This window comes from Trichosurus vulpecula, chromosome 9, assembly GCF_011100635.1.
Source record: "Trichosurus vulpecula isolate mTriVul1 chromosome 9, mTriVul1.pri, whole genome shotgun sequence".
Classification (NCBI taxonomy): Eukaryota; Metazoa; Chordata; class Mammalia; order Diprotodontia; family Phalangeridae; genus Trichosurus; species Trichosurus vulpecula.
In genome coordinates this window covers 78,178,130-78,194,262 of record NC_050581.1, presented here as the reverse complement: position 1 = coordinate 78,194,262, position 16,133 = coordinate 78,178,130, and the positions used below count along the sequence as shown (strand labels likewise).

The window sequence follows — 16,133 nt, the reverse complement described above, 5'->3', positions numbered from 1 at the left end:
GTCCGGACTACTTTTTTCCTTTTTCCTACTGTAATTATCGAAAAGGAACGTCTTTAAAAAAAAAAAAAACAAATATTCTGGAACGATAGATCTCGAGTGGAAACCTGAATGAAATTATCTTTGTCCTATTCCCCAGTCTAGTACGATATTGAGTAATAGTGGTGATAATAGGCACCCTTGTTTCACCCCTGATCGTATGGGAAAGCTTCTAGCTTATCTCCATTACAGACAGTGGTTGTTTTAGGTGGATGACAAGGTCTAGCTTTGGACCCAGAGGGCTCAGCCCTCTCTCACTCAAATCCAATTCAATTGCAAGTCATGTCATCATCTTCCTGATGTTATGTTCCTCTTAAGGAAGGACAAACCACACACACCACAAGATTTAGCCCCATCTGCTCATGCCTCGCTAGACTTAAACACAGCATTACTTTCATCAATACCTCCCCCAGCTCTCCCCCCACAAACACACCCCTACTCTCCCACTGCTAGAAGCCACTGAAACCAATTAAAACTAAATGTCTAATGTCAAATGCTGTTGTTTGTCCTTCTGTCTGGAAGAAGACCATGACATCAGGAAGATGATGACATGACTTGCAATTGAATTGGATTTGACTGAGGGAGGGCTATGCAAAGTCACCAGTCTCACTTTCTCTTCCAGAACCATCTGGGTCCAATGGCTAGACATAGAGAAGAGTGACTGGAGATGCCCTGGCCCCCATCTCAACTGGCCCCTCACTGGATGTTAATCCTTTTTGACTTCCTAACTGGTTTTCCGTAGGTCTCCCAACAGTAGTTGTTCCAAACCTCTCTCTCCACTTTCTTACTTGGTGGTATCATCAACTCCAGTGGATTTAATTACCACCTCTATGCTGATGATTCTCAAATGTACTTATCGTGACCCAAACTCTCTGCTGACTTTCAGTCTTGCATCTCCAACTGCCTTTCAGACATCTTAAATTCAACATATCCAAAAGAGAACTCATTATCTTTCCCCAACTCCGCCCCACCCCCATTTTCCCTAATACCACTATCCCAGTCTCTGAGGCTCACAACCTAGGAGTTATCCTAGATTCCTCACTTTCTCTCACCCCTTTATATCCAAGCTGTTGCCAAATGCTACTATTTTCACCTTTGTAACGTCTCCCCAGTGTTCCCCCTTCTCTCCTCTGACACTGCCACCAATCTGGTGCAGGCCCTCAGTACTCCACTTTTGGATTACTTGAAATAACCTTCTGGTGTTCTGCCTGCCTCAAGTCTCTCTGGACTCCATTCAGCCACTAAAATGATTTTCCTAAATCATAGGTCCATGGCATGGCTCCCACTCAATAAACTTCAGTGAATTCCTGTTGTCTCCAGGATCATATATAAAATGCTGTTTGACTTTCAAAGTTCTTCATAACCCAGCCCCCTCCTACCTCTTCTTATACCTTACTCCCCAAGAGGAACTCTTCAATCCAGTGACACTGACTCCTGAATGTTCTATGAACAAGATACTATATCTTTCAGCTCTAGCCATTTTCTCTGCGTATCTCTCCCTCTGCTCTGCCTCCTTTAAGACCCAACTAAAATCTAACCTTCTACAGGAAGTCTTTCTCAACCCTTCTTAATTCTAGTGCCTTTTCTATTAATAATTTTGTATTTATCCTGTATATAGCTTGCTTTGTATATATTTGTTTGTGTGTTATCTCCCCTTTGAAAGCTCTTTAAGGGACTCTTTTTTTTCTTTTTATATCCCCAGTGCTTAGCACAGTGCCTGGCACATAGTAGGTTCATAGATCGAGAAGCCTACTCTCTTGATGATGACATTCAGTCATCTCTGACTCTTTGTGACCCCATTTTAGGTTTTCTTAGCAAAGAAATTGGAGTGATTTGTCATTTCCTTCTCCAGCTCATTTTCTAGATGGGGAAACTAAAGCCTATAGGGTTAAGTGACTTGCTTAAGGTCACACAGCTAACGGTGTCTGAGGCCAGATTTGAATGCAAGAAAATGTGTCTTCCTGACTCCAGGCCCAGCACTCTATCCACTGTGCCATCTAACTGCTCTACTCTCTCTTAGTGACTCCAAGACTAATATATCTATCTAACCTGAGTCTCCTATTCTCCAGTCCAAATTAGTAATTGCCAAGTGGATACTTTGGATGTCCCGTAGGCTTCTCAAACTTAACATACATCCAAAACAGAAATCATCTTACCCTTCCTCAACCATCCCCCATTCTAAACTCCCCTATTTCTGTTGAGGGCACTACCACCCTTACCCACATCAGTCAGTCAACAAGCTATGGGCTATCAGGCACTAAATGCTAAGCACTGGGGATACAAAGAAAGGTAAAATCACAGTCCCTACTCTCAAGGAGTTCATGTTCCAATCAAGGAGACAACTTGCAAAAATGTGTATACATACTACACACACACACACACACACACACACACACACACACACCATGTAGATGGAAAATATCTGAGGGGAGGGACTAGCCACAGAGGAGAGAAGGGAAGGGAAGGGGGGGAAGGACAGAGAAGGACTTCTCTGGTGGGATTTGAGCTGAATCTTGAAGGATGCCAGAGAAGCTAGGAGGCAGAGGGGTAGAGGGAGAGCATTCCAGGCATGGGGGATACACCCTGTAAATTCATGGAGAACCTACAATGTGTATAGAACATTAAGTGGAGCTAAATTGAAGAGTATGTGAAGGGAAGTAAAAGTATAAAAGATTGCGAAAGTAGGAAGGGGCCAGTTTGTGAAAATCTTTACATGCTAATCTATTTTATATTTGATACTGGAGGAGTTAATATGAAGCCTCTGGACTTTATGGGGGGGTTTCATATGGTCAGACCTACACTTTAGAAAAATCACTTTATTGGCTGAGACAGCTGATCAGAGGATGGATTTGTGTGAGGTAGTAAGAGAATAAAGTGTGAAGACTTCACAGGGTATATGTATATACATATGTATATATGTATTTATATCTAAAATGTTTGAGAATCAATATTTAGAGAAAAGGGAAATGGGATAAATTTGAGTCTGTGGGAATCTGATTATTTAGCCTTTAGGAATGTCTTTCTCCCCCTTCTTTAGATTTATGGATGTCACCTCAGCTGTGAATGGAATACAAGATTGTGAAAGCTTCCCTATGAATAACTCATGCAAGGCAATATTCAAATAGAAATAGTACAAATTTAGTTAGGATGTGAACCTCACCAGGCCTAAGTTTCGTTTTCCTGTAAATCATATGATTTCAGGGAAACCAGATGATATTCCCCTTTCCCCCTCCCCTAGCCTACTTACAAATGGCCATCTTAGCATTAAAGTTTCCCTATAAGGTAATTCTGTAGTTTCTGTGCTTGTATTGGGTAAAAACTTATTCCTGGTTAGATTGTGAGGCCACTCATCTCCACAAATGGGGACGGGGGTCCAGCCTCTGGGGTGGGATTTCTTAGAATTGTTTGTACAAGGGTATATATCTCCCTGCTTGCCTTCCCCCCCTTGCCTCTCTTCACTGCTATCTCCGCCCTGGTAGTGAGAGATGCCCAATTCTCGAGACTTGATCCAATAAAGCTTCTGGGTTTTTTTCTACCTTGAGAAACTGAGACATCTCTGTTTTTTTTTTTACTTGAGCCAGTGGTCTTTTGTCCCACACAGACTGGACTGGGGAGGGTCTTCAGAAGACCAATTGGAAGGCTACTGAGACTGGCATGGAGGATGACACCAGTTGTGAGCCTGGGTGACTGGGAGGTAGGTGGCACTCTTGATCGTAACAGGTGAACTAGGAAGAGATCTTGGACATGCTGAGATTGAGAAGACTGCCATCTAATTTGAGATGCACAGAAAGCATCTGAATTATAGATCTGAGAATCATATGCAGAGTGGAACAGATTGAAAATTGATGAGATCACCAAGCAAGATAGCATAGAGGGGAAGACAAGTTTTAGAGGACACCCATTATTACTGACAGTGGTCTGGATGAAGACCCAGCAATGGACAGGGAGTCAGACAGGCAAAAACCTAGTAAGAAGTATGTCTAGGAGGAGAATGATTGCCCTTGTCAAAGTCTGCAAAGTCAAGAAGGACGAGGATTAAGGAAAGGTCATTAGCTTTGGTAATTAAGAGGTCATTGCTAACTTTGCAAAGAGCAATTTCAGTTGAACTAAGAGGTCAGAAGCTGGACTACAGCAGGTTTGGAAGCAAGTGAAAGTAGAGTCATCCTCTGCTTCTCATCCTTCTTGACCCCAAATATCCATCCAGGTACCAAATCTTGTCAATTCCGTTTTCGTAACATCTCTCCTATCTGTCCTATTCTCTCTCCTTATCACCTCTCACCCAATTATTACAATAGTTTCCTCACTGGATCCCCTGACTTCTCCCAATCTATACTTCATACAGCTGCCAAAGTGATTTTCCTAAAGGACAGGTCTGACTGACTCACACCCCTCAAAAAGCTCCAGTGGCTCCTTATTACCTCTAGGATAAAATGCAATTCTTGACAATCCAGTTCCAACCTACTTTTCTAACGTTATTGTATGTCACTGTCACACTTTTTCTTTGGTCCAACCAAAAGAAATTTCTTGCTATTCATCACAGAACATTCCATCTTCTACCTCCTTACCTTGGCAGAGGGTAGCTGTACCCTGATCGAAATGAACACCACTTCCCTTCTGCCCCTCAGCATCCCAGGTTTGCTTCAAAGCTCAGGCTTGGAGTCAGAAAGATCCAAGTTCAAATATGGCCTCAGACACTCAACTGTGTGACCCTGGGCACATTACTTAACTTCAGTATCATCAATTAAAAAAATTGGCATAACTGAGAGCACCTGACAGGGTCATCGTGAGGGTCACATGGAATATTTGTAAAACATTTAGTGCAGTGCCTAGCACATAACAAGTGCCATATAAACGCTTATTCCCTTCCTCCCTTCAAAGTTCAGCTCAAAAGCCTCCTCATAGATGAAGTCTTTCCTAAGCTGCTTTATATAGCCACTACTACCTCCTTCCAAAAAATTCATAACCTTGTACTTATTTAATAAATATGTATTTATGGGGTCACAGAAATAGAGCTAAGTTAAAAGCTAGACCTCAGAGGCCATACGACCCTCTCATTTGACAGAAGTAATTTGCCTAAAGTTACAGGGGAATCTGAACCTAGGCCCTCACTTATCATACCACACCATCCTGACAGATGGTGTATTTTAAAGTCAAACTTTTATCATAATTTCTTGTAACACATTTTAGAAGATCTAGAACTGGTCACGTTAGATAGAGCACATCTTCCCATCCCTTCATTTCACAGAACTGCAAACAAACACAGTGCCCACAGTTAAGTGCCCTACCTAAGGTCACCCCTAGGATAACACCAAACCCAGTGCTCTTCCCGCAACACTCCACTGACCTAACCTACAAACACCCTGATCAAACTTAGTCATTTTCTACTATTAGATATGAATGAAGAAAGACTAAAAATTGCTTTAGAACCTCAGGCTTTATGATTCCTTATATCACAAAGTGGACATGAGGAAATCATTTTGTAAACTTTAAATCATTACAAAAGACTATTATTGCTGATGAACTTTTTATAGCTAGGACAGTCATTGAAACAATCTGCTTAAAATTTCCAATTCATATAACAATGTCAATTTCACTCATCAAAATTTTTTCACCTAACAGATCTATAATAATATAAACATTGCAATATAAGTAAGGTTTGTGTGATAAAGAGCGTAACGAACATGACCTGCTTCCTTCAATCACACTTTTGCACAGCATGTTAGAGAGACAACATAAGAGACTAAGTATTCAACTTGGGAATTGGAAGACTTGAATTTCAGTCCTGGCTCTGAAGCTTATTAGCTTTGATGATGGTCGAGTCCCTAAACCTCTTGGAGCTTGAGTGTCTTCACCCATAAAAATTTGTCAGGGCCTCACAAGATTGCAGAGATTAGAGATCTGTAAAGTACTATGTAAATGTGAACTATCACCCTATTATCAGGTTCTGACCAGATCCCTCCCTGAGGCATGAAGATGCCACTGGGATCTCAAAGGCCGGGCCAGCAGAATACAGGCTCTGGCAAGGACTCCCAAGCTGATAGGTCCAGCATGGGCTGAGCGGGAGAGCATCAGGGAAGCTAAAGCAAAAGACTGGCCAATGGTGAAGTGTAAAAAGTCTGACATATGTCAGTGGAATCTCCATGCTTAACAAAAATCAAATGCAAGCATTACATTAAAAGCAGTTGTCAAATGATTTTTAAATACTTCCTTGGAGATAAGAAAGGATAGGAGTGAAAAAAAGCTACAAAATACATTTATTTTTATTAAAAGTGCTTATAGTTTTTTTCCCAAAGGAAACAGTACAAAATGACATCTTAGATAGTTTTAATGAGCACTTTAATGTATCTTATTAGGGAGGTATAATAATGTCTATAGGACTATTCCTGTAGTGTTAATTGTAGAGAAGGAAGAATAAGGAGAGAAGTAGGAGAGAAACTGGGGGTAGAGGGGTGTTGTTTGATAACCCACAGCCACATGGTACCTAGGAACCATTAGATACTGTAACGAAGCAAAAATAAGTTCGTAACTATTCATTGGGAAGGAAAGATTATTTTGAGTCCTTGCTGTGGAAGCCTCACCCCAAAGGCGTACCTACCACATCAGCTTTTAGATGGTAGACTAACCCTCATTGGTTCCCCTAGAACCTCAAATATCCCTTTTAAGGCCCAAATATATCTGCTGACCCTTGTTGTGCTTCGTGCACATCTACATTTCTTTTGCAGAAACTGGACACAGAGCTATTTGATAAAATATGTTGTTAATGGGAGAACATGAATTTCAACTTTCAGCACTTGATCGATCAGCAGTCTGATGTCAAAAGCTCAGTTTGGCGGTAGAAGATAAATTATATGGATCTTCCTGGACATTCTTCCAGGGCCTCCAACTATCTACTTGGTCCCATTGTAACAAGCACATTCATTAAGTCTCTCTTGCACCCAAATCCAGGGGAAGGTTCTACAAAACTCACAAGGGAGTATATCCTCTAGCTTATTCTGTTCCCAAGCTATAGGAAGGGCTCCAAGATGGGTCAAATGTTAATGGCGCTGGCACAGGAAATCATGCAGAGGCAAGGCCAAGGCCCCTGACAAAGAGATCCCCAAGGTATCTGCTATGCAGGCAGTTGCCATGGCAAATTCTCGGTGCTCATCCTGGGTCTAGAAAGAGCAAAGGAGAGGTCAGTCAAAAGAATCTTCATTTTCTAGTCACCCCATTGCTTTACCCTCCCCTTCTTAGGGTCAGGGACTAGGTACTTCAGACTCACACAAGACCAAGAAGCAATACCTAACCACATGTGCACTCAGTCCCTTACACTCTAAGAGTCTATCTATTTCTTCCCCCTCCCCCTCTTCCCCATCCCACTCCTACTGACCTCAACTGCAACATGGTAGAAGGTATTTACATAGGCAGCTCCACCCAAGAAACCCTCATACAAAATGATCACGAAAATAAGGTAGATGCTGGGAAGGAAACTGAACCACACTTCGACCATCAGGAAGCCTAGATTCAGGAACTAGTGGAGAAAAAGATCTGGATGTCAGTAACAGAATCAGTGAGTAGAGAAGGGCATACCCCTCAAAGGGGAAGGGATAGATTCTATGGGTGCAGTCTTCTGACTGCATCCAAGTTTTACAGAAAAAAATCCTTTTATTAAGGGGATTTGTTCTGTGAAGTTTGTATTCAGTCAAAGGGCCACACTTGAGGACCTCCAGGCTGCAGGGTCCTCATCCCTGGGATAGACTCTTTAATGAACTTCAACAGGATTCCCAGAGCAAGAAAAAAAGAGAGTTAAATAATAGAAACTCCTCATTGATACCAAGACCAATCTCACACTCGTGGCGCACTTTGTAAACCTTAAAGCACTACCCTTCCCACAACAACCCTCTGATGTGGGTAATACAAGGATTATTCTGCCCATTTTCAAGATGAATAAAAAGGCAGTTCTATGACCTTCCCCATGGTTCCTAACAAGTAACTAGCACAGCTGGTATCTTGAGTCAAAGTCCAGGGCTCTTTTCATTACAATACCCAAAGTGTGCCTAAGGCTCAGGTTCCCTGTTTTCCATCAGCAAGTGTCACTAGTAGTCAAGTGATAAGAGCACTGGAGACTTGGAAACAAGGGAAGAATGAAGGAATGAAGGGATTTCAAAAGAGAAAACTGTACCTGAAGCACTGCCAATAGCCAAATGAAACGGAAGGGGCAGCACTGAAGAGAGGAACGGGAGACAAAGACTCCGACCTGGTACAGCATCTGGTACCTGTGAAGAGCTGAGTGGTGAAAAGCGCTCCCCTTGTATCGGGAAAGCCCAGCTCCTCAGAGGAACCTGCCACCTCAGGCACCCTCCCCCACTTCCATTCTCACCATCGGTACTGCTGGGCATGGGTCAGAGACGTGTTTCTGAAGAAAAGCAGCTCAAACTAGGTAGAGAAGGAGACTGCAGGGAGTTATGAATGCCTCCTCATTACTCCTTTATCCCAACCCTCTGCTATTAATCCTCACACTCCCTTTTCCTGATTTCCCTCCCTCATATCTTCTTACTCACCAGCCCCTGGTTGATAAAATACTCAGCAAAATAAACCAGAGCCAAGGGGACAATGTATTTCAGGAGACCCTGGAAGGTTCAGAGGTTAAAAGGGTGAGTTTTTGATGCAAAGATTCAGCTCTAGGCCTGACAGTTCTCTGGCCAGACACTAGAGCAACAACCCCCATTATTGACCCATTCCCTTACCTACCCCCACATCTAAAGTAATATCACTTTATCCCTATCCTGTTTCCCCATACCTTAAAGATATTCCACCTGTCACTGAAAGAGAGGCTCACATTGAAGTTGGAGTCTGCTGGGAAAAGAGGAGTGAATTAGAGAGAATTTCATCCTTTACCGTCTTTTGGAGAAGGCCCAGAAAAGGGGGCCCATAGACAAGCAGGGAAATGTCAATTGCCACAGTAAATTTGAACTATATATTATTTTAAAACCATAGATGTACATAGTAGGGGGGGAAAAACACAAAATGTACATAACAGAAGTTCCCAGTTTCATATACAATTCCCTTTTTGTTTTTCTATTCACGTCAAAATGTTTACATTTGTTGAAGTCTATTAGTAATAAAATGTATTTTTGTAAAGGTGGTCTAGAGGCAAGCTGGGTGGCACAGTGAGTAGAGCACCAGCCCTAGAGTCAAGAGGACCTGAGTTCAAATCCTGCCTCAGACACTTGACATACTTGCTAGCTGTGTGACCTTGGGCAAGTCACTTAACCCCAATTGCCCTGCCTTCCCCCCTGCAATAAATAAAATAAAAAAAGGAAGCTAAAAGGGCCCTTAGAGGTCATCTATTCCCACTTTCTCATTTTATAGATGAAGAAACCCAAGATTAAACAAATAATTAAGTAACAGAGTTGGGATTAACAGCCCAGATACCCTGACTTCAGATCTAATGCTCTTTTCACCATACCACACAGTAAGTTATTATTATTCATCATCCTAATAATTCCTAACTTCAGGCAATGATTTATAATTTTCACAATGTTTTCCTATGTTTGACGTTATTTGGCCCGCCTCACCCCAAGCTCCTGTGAACCAGAGCTTACTGCACTCATTTGCCAAGTGAAGAAAGTAAGACCCTGATAACCTAAGGGAAATGAACAAGTTCATCTAGCAGGCTGTCTCCTGGTCTTGGTGAGACAACCAACTCACTCACGAGGCTTTGAGCTCTCTCCTGCTATGAGGGGACGCTGAGCTGAGGTCTCAAGCATCCCATCTCTTTGGGAAGCCAATGAATCTGGGGACTTGAGCAGCAGAAAGTAACTAGAGGAAAGAAAAAAAAAGGAGAGAGTCTCAAAGTCTCTTCCCTTTCTCTGACTCATATTCCTTATCCACTACCCATAGGAGAGTATGGAAGTTGAAACAGGAAGAGATACTCACGTGGCCAGTAGCAGAACAGGGATGCCCAGCATAGAGATTAGTGTGTTTTCAGGGGAAAGACCAACCAGGGTCAGACCCAGGTAGGAGAGGGCCCCCAGTACCCCTGCTCCACCAGTGCCTGAGGACCACCAGGAAACCACCTCACTGAAAAGCAGACAGCCAAGAAGAAGAGATGTAGGCACAAAGTCAGCAGGACTGCTATGCCCCTCACTCCCTGGATCCCCTCAAAAAAAAAAAAAACCCTGCCTCAGACTCTTTCCCTTCCCTTAATTTACCTGGGGTAAAAGGCAGTAAGGGCGATAAAGGTTATCTCCCCCAGCCCACAGGAAATACTGGCCAGGACCACACCTGGAGAGAGGAAGGTGAGGACAGAGAAGGGGTCAGCCCCATGGAACTGACTAAATCTTTCCCTTCAAGTAGCCCTGATCTTGCGTCCTCTTACCCCAACCCTGCCACCCGCAATGGTACAAATTAAACCTTCCTGTGGACTAGTCTCCCAACCACACAACTCACCACTTAGGCTGGTCATAACTTCCTGGGAAAAGGCAACCATAAGGAAGCTACCAGCAGCACAGGCCCCACAAAGGATAATTCGAGGGCTAGAGAGAAAGGTAGTTAATTAGTCCTTCCCCCCTCCAATTTTAACCCCAATTAACACTCATACCATGACCTTTTTTGTCTTTTTCCAGCATTCTGCTTCTCTTCCTCCCCCTTACCACCCGATCCCATCTTAAACTCACTTAGAAGCAGAACGGACCTTAGCAACACCTAGACCAAACCTCCTATTTTAAAGAAGAGGAAACTGAAGAACACAGACAAGTGATTTCCTCAAGGTGTAGTAGGTCAACTCGACACGGAGCTGGGACCACTGCCCAGGTATCCAGGCCAGCGCCCTTCCACGGAATTACAGGGTTTAGAGAGGAAAGGAATAAAAGAGATCATATGCTCCAACCTTATTTCACAAATGAGGAAACTGAGGCCTAGAGAAACTAAATGACAAGCCTAAAGTTATACTAAACTACCCCATCTCCCCTCCTTTTCTTTTTTTTTCTCCCTCCTTTTCATTTCTATCCTATCCCATGTGCTACAGACCTGTAGGGAAGCAAGTGAAGGCCGAGAGGAGCAAGTATCTTGATAATGAATGTAGGCAGAATGTCAGCCAGGAGGACAGCCTAGGACAGAAATTGTAAATAAGATTTCATTCTCAACCCTTTGGATAATCCAAGGCCAGGGCCCTAGAGATGAAAGATTACCCTGATGAAGCACAGCACAGAAAGTAAAAAAGGCCTTCCCGTATGAAGTGGGTAGAAAGACTTCTTTTTGTTGCCACAAGGGCAGGGCATTCAGATTCAGAGGACCTTAACAAGGTGAAGTGGGGGCTGGAGTAGCAGGCTTTAGAGAATCATGAACAGCACTCACAGCTGTAGACACAGGGTTGCAATCATATCGAGATGTGCTGTTATGAGGAGTGAGTGTTGGCTCTGGATCCACCTGAATGAAGAAAGGAAAAGTCTCCCTTACCCAACATCTTAACAATAACTGCTACTCCTTTGTAGAGTATTTCAAAGTTTAAATTACAAAGCAATTTTCTCAGAACAACCCTTCCCAACCCTGGGGGAGGTAATCTACTGAACACCAGATCTAGAACTGGGGCCAACTGACAAGACTGACAATTGAAGGTTAAGTACCTCAAATTAAGTACCCTTTTACAATGAGCCAAGCCCTAGTACTCCCCTCCTCCCAACCCTAACCATTAGGAAGGACTCTCCTCTCCCCTTCCCAGAACATGCTTTCCACCTCTTACAGTGGGAATAATCAAATAACATTGCTCCAGAGAAGGGTATGACAAGTGACAATTTACTGCTCTATGTATCTACTCAGAATCTCTGTGTACTGAGTCTAAGGCTGCCCAGGGAGAAAGCTCCTTTCTCTGGCCACCACTCCCTATTCCCCTTCATATCCATCTATGTCTGCCCCATCCCTCCAATATCCTTATCCCACTCTATCCTAACATTACACTGTGCTCTCAACCTTCATCTGATTATTAAGAAACTGCCCTTCATATTACAACTCCACTCTCCTCCCCTTGTTGTTGTTCAGACGTTTAGTCATGCCCAATTCTTCGTGACCCCATATGGGGTTTTCTTGGCAAAGATTCATGGCAAAGGTTTGCTGTTTCCTGCTCCACCTTATTTTACAGATGAGGAAACTGAGGCAAACAGAGCTTAAGTGCTGTTCTTGCCAATAACTCAATGTGTAACTGTGGCTTAGCTTCTGTGGGCCCCAGTTTCCTCCTCTGAAAGATAAGGATGACCCTCCATTGTCTAGAATACCTAGATGATGCTTACAGTCCCTTCCAGCTTTAAACTGGAAGCCTCTTTATTACTGGTAACTCACATGGCTGTTATTTTCAGGTGCCCTCTGGTTCCTGAGGATGTCATGTGCAGCACTGAGCATCACCACATACGAAAAATTGTTGCACAGACCGAGGAGCCTAGAAGTGAAAAAGGAAGCATCGCTCAGAAAACAGCTTTCCCCTGAACCCCTCCTGCTCTCTACTTCTCTCTGACCAGCTTGCACCTCCTCACCACATTCAGGTACCAACATTTTACTATTTGCAAAGTGAATCCCATTGTTTTTCCTCTCTCCCCATGATCTCTCTTTTCTCTGCTTTTCCAGTCCTTCTCTAATTTTCAAAGGCTCAGATTGAATCCCTACTCTTCCATGAAGATTCCCTTGACTATCCTACCCCTCCAACAACATAGGCACTTCTCTGCTCTACTACTCATTTAACTCTTAGCATATACTGCTTTGTGATAGATATTCTATTACTGTCCTGGAGAGTTGCAGTCTCAGCCCTACTGCAACACATTTGGCCAAACTACTTAAAGTTGGACTATGTGAAGAAAAGATCTCTAAGATCTGGGTAGCATACGAAAAGAAAGATTAGATTTGGAGTCAGGAGACCCAAGTCCTAGCCCTTATATAAAAAGCCTACTAAGTACAAAGCACTGCACTGAGAACTGGTTCTGCCACTAAGTTCTCCTATGGATTTCACCTCCCTAATCTGTAAAATGAATGGATTGACTTAAATGAGTCAACATGCTCTAACAAAGAAAATCTTTGACTGCAATTCAACTTTTCATGTATTTATATTCTGTGTTGTTTCTCCTTGTTAGAATGTAAGCTCTTTGAAAGCAGGGACTGTCTTGTTTTTCTATTTGTATTCTCAGAGTTTGCACTGAATAAATGTTCCCCCAACCTCCATTCATTAAACCCATCTAAACAACTAGACCAGGGCTATCCAAAATGCAGCCTGGCCACAGTGAGATTTATGCAGCCTGCCTACAAGCATAGAAATTTACATAAATGGTTTGGTATATATTGTCTATTATTTCAATAAAAACCTAAGGTTGGACAGCCCTGAACTAGATGATAAGCTGCTACAGGGTAGGAACTATTTTTTATGCAAGGCATTCTTCACTGGGCCTAGTACCCAAACAACTTCTGTCCTTCTCTCTCATCTACTTTATTCCTTCATCCCTCTACTTTTTCTATTCCTAACCCATCTCTATGTCCCTTTTGATCCTCCTCCTAGGGTCCACTCTGGTCCCTCCTCCTCTATCCCCTCTGATTTCTCCCATAGTTACTCACCAAAAACCGACCAGGTTTCTCCAGTGGACAGACTGAGCCCCTGGTTCACGGGATTTTCTAGGAAGAAGTTCCTCTCCTAGGAGTGGAAGGACAAAAAGAATATTCAATTTAGCAAGCACCTATTATATATAGTATCCTGTGGTAGGCATTATGGGGGAATAAAAAAAGGAGAGGCTATCCTTGCTCTTGTGGAATGTATTGCCTAAGAGAAAGGCTATAACATATACAAATAACTATAATGCAAAATAAATGATAAATGCACAAGATGGTACAAAGATGTATGTGAGGTCTGAAAATAAATATATTTAACTTTGGGGAATCCAGGAAGGCTTCAGAGGGAAACCTGGCCTTGGAAAATGGGTAGCATATCCACAGAAAGAGAAAGGAGTTGACAAAGAGGGAGATCTACCCAAAATACATGCCTAAAAATACAAAGGCAGGAAAACATGGGATGGGTGGAGGGAAAGAAGTTCACTTCAATCTTCAAATTCTATCACTTGCAGCTCAGTATTATGAGCTGTGAATGGGCTATTTGACATACAATAGCTGGGTTATTAGTATTTATTTTGGCTTTAAGACAAACCACATCCTCAAGGTGCTTACATTTAACTGTGTGAAACAGGTACTAAAGGCATTGTTATGAATACTATGAACTCATTCTTACATGGCTTTAAGTTTGGTTTTTGTTTGTTTGTTTTTGCAGGGGGGAGGGCAGGGCAATTGGGGTTAAGTGACTTGCCCAAGGTCACACAGCTAGTACGTGTGTCAAGTGTCTGAGGCCAAATTTGAACTCAGGTCCTCCTGACTCCAGGGCCAGTGCTCTACTCACTGCGCCACCTAGCTGCCCCCCATGGCTTTAAGTTTTAAGGCACTTCCATTAAAACAACTTTGTAGGGGCTGCTAGGTGGCGCAGTGGATAGATACGGTAGATCAATGGCCCTGGAGTCAAGAGGACCTGAGTTCAGATGAGAACTCTTGGTACGACTTGGTTCGACCCTGGGCAAGTCGCTTAACCCGTATTGCCTCGCCAGAAACAAACACCTTTGTAAAGCAGACATTGCCCTATTACCATAATCATTTTATGGATAAAGAAATGGGAGCTTCGGAGAGGAATGATCTGCCCAACAAAGAACAGCTACAATATAAAGGAAAAATTGCTGGGCTTGTAGTCGCGATCTGGATTCAAATCCTAGCTCTGATATTCCCCTAGCTATGTAATACCGAGTAAGTCACTGAACTTACTGGATTCCTAAAATGTGGATCTAGATGTGCAACGTACTTTAGATCACCTTGTCCCATTCCCATCCCTTCCCCTCCTCACCCCGCATTTTAAGAGGAAGATGAAGCCCTGTGGGGTGAAACAACATTCTCCACTTCACAGAGGTGACCACAGGGGCTTAGAGAGGACTCAAACTCGGACCTCTCCTGCCCACAACATCGGCGCTCCTTCCACCACCATCCCACTCCGTGCTCATCGGCGACACGGGATGACCACACTCGTAGCCCCTGAGTCTCACTAGTCATCATCCAGGCCCGTCCAGGCCCCTCTACATATCAGACGCCGGGAGCCGGATCCCAGAGGGGCTCCCGGGTCAGGAAACACTCACTCTCTGAATCTGAAGGCTGCTGCCAGGTGTCCGTAGACGCCATGGTGGGGTCAGCAACCACCGGCTGTCAAAGCCTGGCCCAGCGCAGGAGATCACGGCGGCCTCATCAGACTTCGAAGGGGCCCAAGGAAAGCACTGGGTCAGCCCACTCGCTCTCCGATCGGAAGTCTTTCCTACTCCCTCGAGTCTGCAGGACGTAGTTACCGTCAGCCCAGATAAAATACGTGGCCAGAGCCCACTCCCGAGGCACTTCTGGCGGCGCAGAGAAGCCGGGAGCTGCACACAACAGGTACCAGGTTAGGAATCATGTGATCTTCGCGAGGTGCTTCCGGTCAGGTGGGCCGTCTCTTCCGGCTCCTCCCCGGACGTGTGCTGAGTCTGGTCCTCGGATAAGACCCTGAGAGAAGGGCCTAAGGGAGCGGGAAATCACTCACCCCAAGGCAGGGCCGAGCTGAAGGGCATCCTGGACCGGCAGGGTCAGACCCCATGTGAACCTCGCCCGCCCTTTTGTGGCTCCGGAGCCGTTTGGTTCATTGCCGGTTGGAGTCAGGGAGGTCCCACCCCCGGCCACTTGCCAGGAACAAAGATGGCTGCGCCCGGATCATGGTCGCTCCCATCCTTTACCTTTAAAATCCTAACGTAAATAGAGCAAGAAATGAATGCGATCCCTCCGTCCTCCAATCTTCACAGAGCACTCTCACGGGAGCTCCCCTGGGCCTCTCGCCTTTGCCCCTTATCGCACCCCACTTCGTATTGTGGTGGAGTGGGCCAAGTAGTGAACCCCAAAGCTGGGCGCCTAAATGCAATTCTGCCTGTACTCTGGCTAGGTTGTGGCCTGGAGATAACGTGTTGACCTCTTCTCTGGAGCCGAGTTTTCTGACCAGGCAATTGGACAACTTGAATGGATTGCTGTTAAGA

At 44.0% G+C, this 16,133-nt stretch overlaps 1 protein-coding gene across 1 annotated transcript; it reads right to left on the bottom strand.

Moving 5' to 3' along the window:
* Nucleotides 1-6,278: 6,278 nt before the first annotated feature.
* Nucleotides 6,279-15,550, bottom strand: CLN3 (CLN3 lysosomal/endosomal transmembrane protein, battenin). The gene is made up of 15 exons (XM_036739040.1): nt 15,216-15,550; nt 13,609-13,684; nt 12,352-12,448; nt 11,374-11,445; nt 11,047-11,126; nt 10,468-10,553; nt 10,230-10,302; nt 9,955-10,098; nt 9,731-9,837; nt 8,816-8,868; nt 8,577-8,645; nt 8,396-8,451; nt 8,198-8,291; nt 7,406-7,546; nt 6,279-7,190 (listed from the first exon to the last, which is right to left on the bottom strand). Exons 1-15 carry the CDS (start codon nt 15,256-15,258, stop codon nt 7,071-7,073), a joined length of 1,311 nt encoding a protein of 436 aa, XP_036594935.1. The 5' UTR covers nt 15,259-15,550; the 3' UTR covers nt 6,279-7,070.
* Between the last annotated feature and the right edge of the window lie 583 nt (nt 15,551-16,133).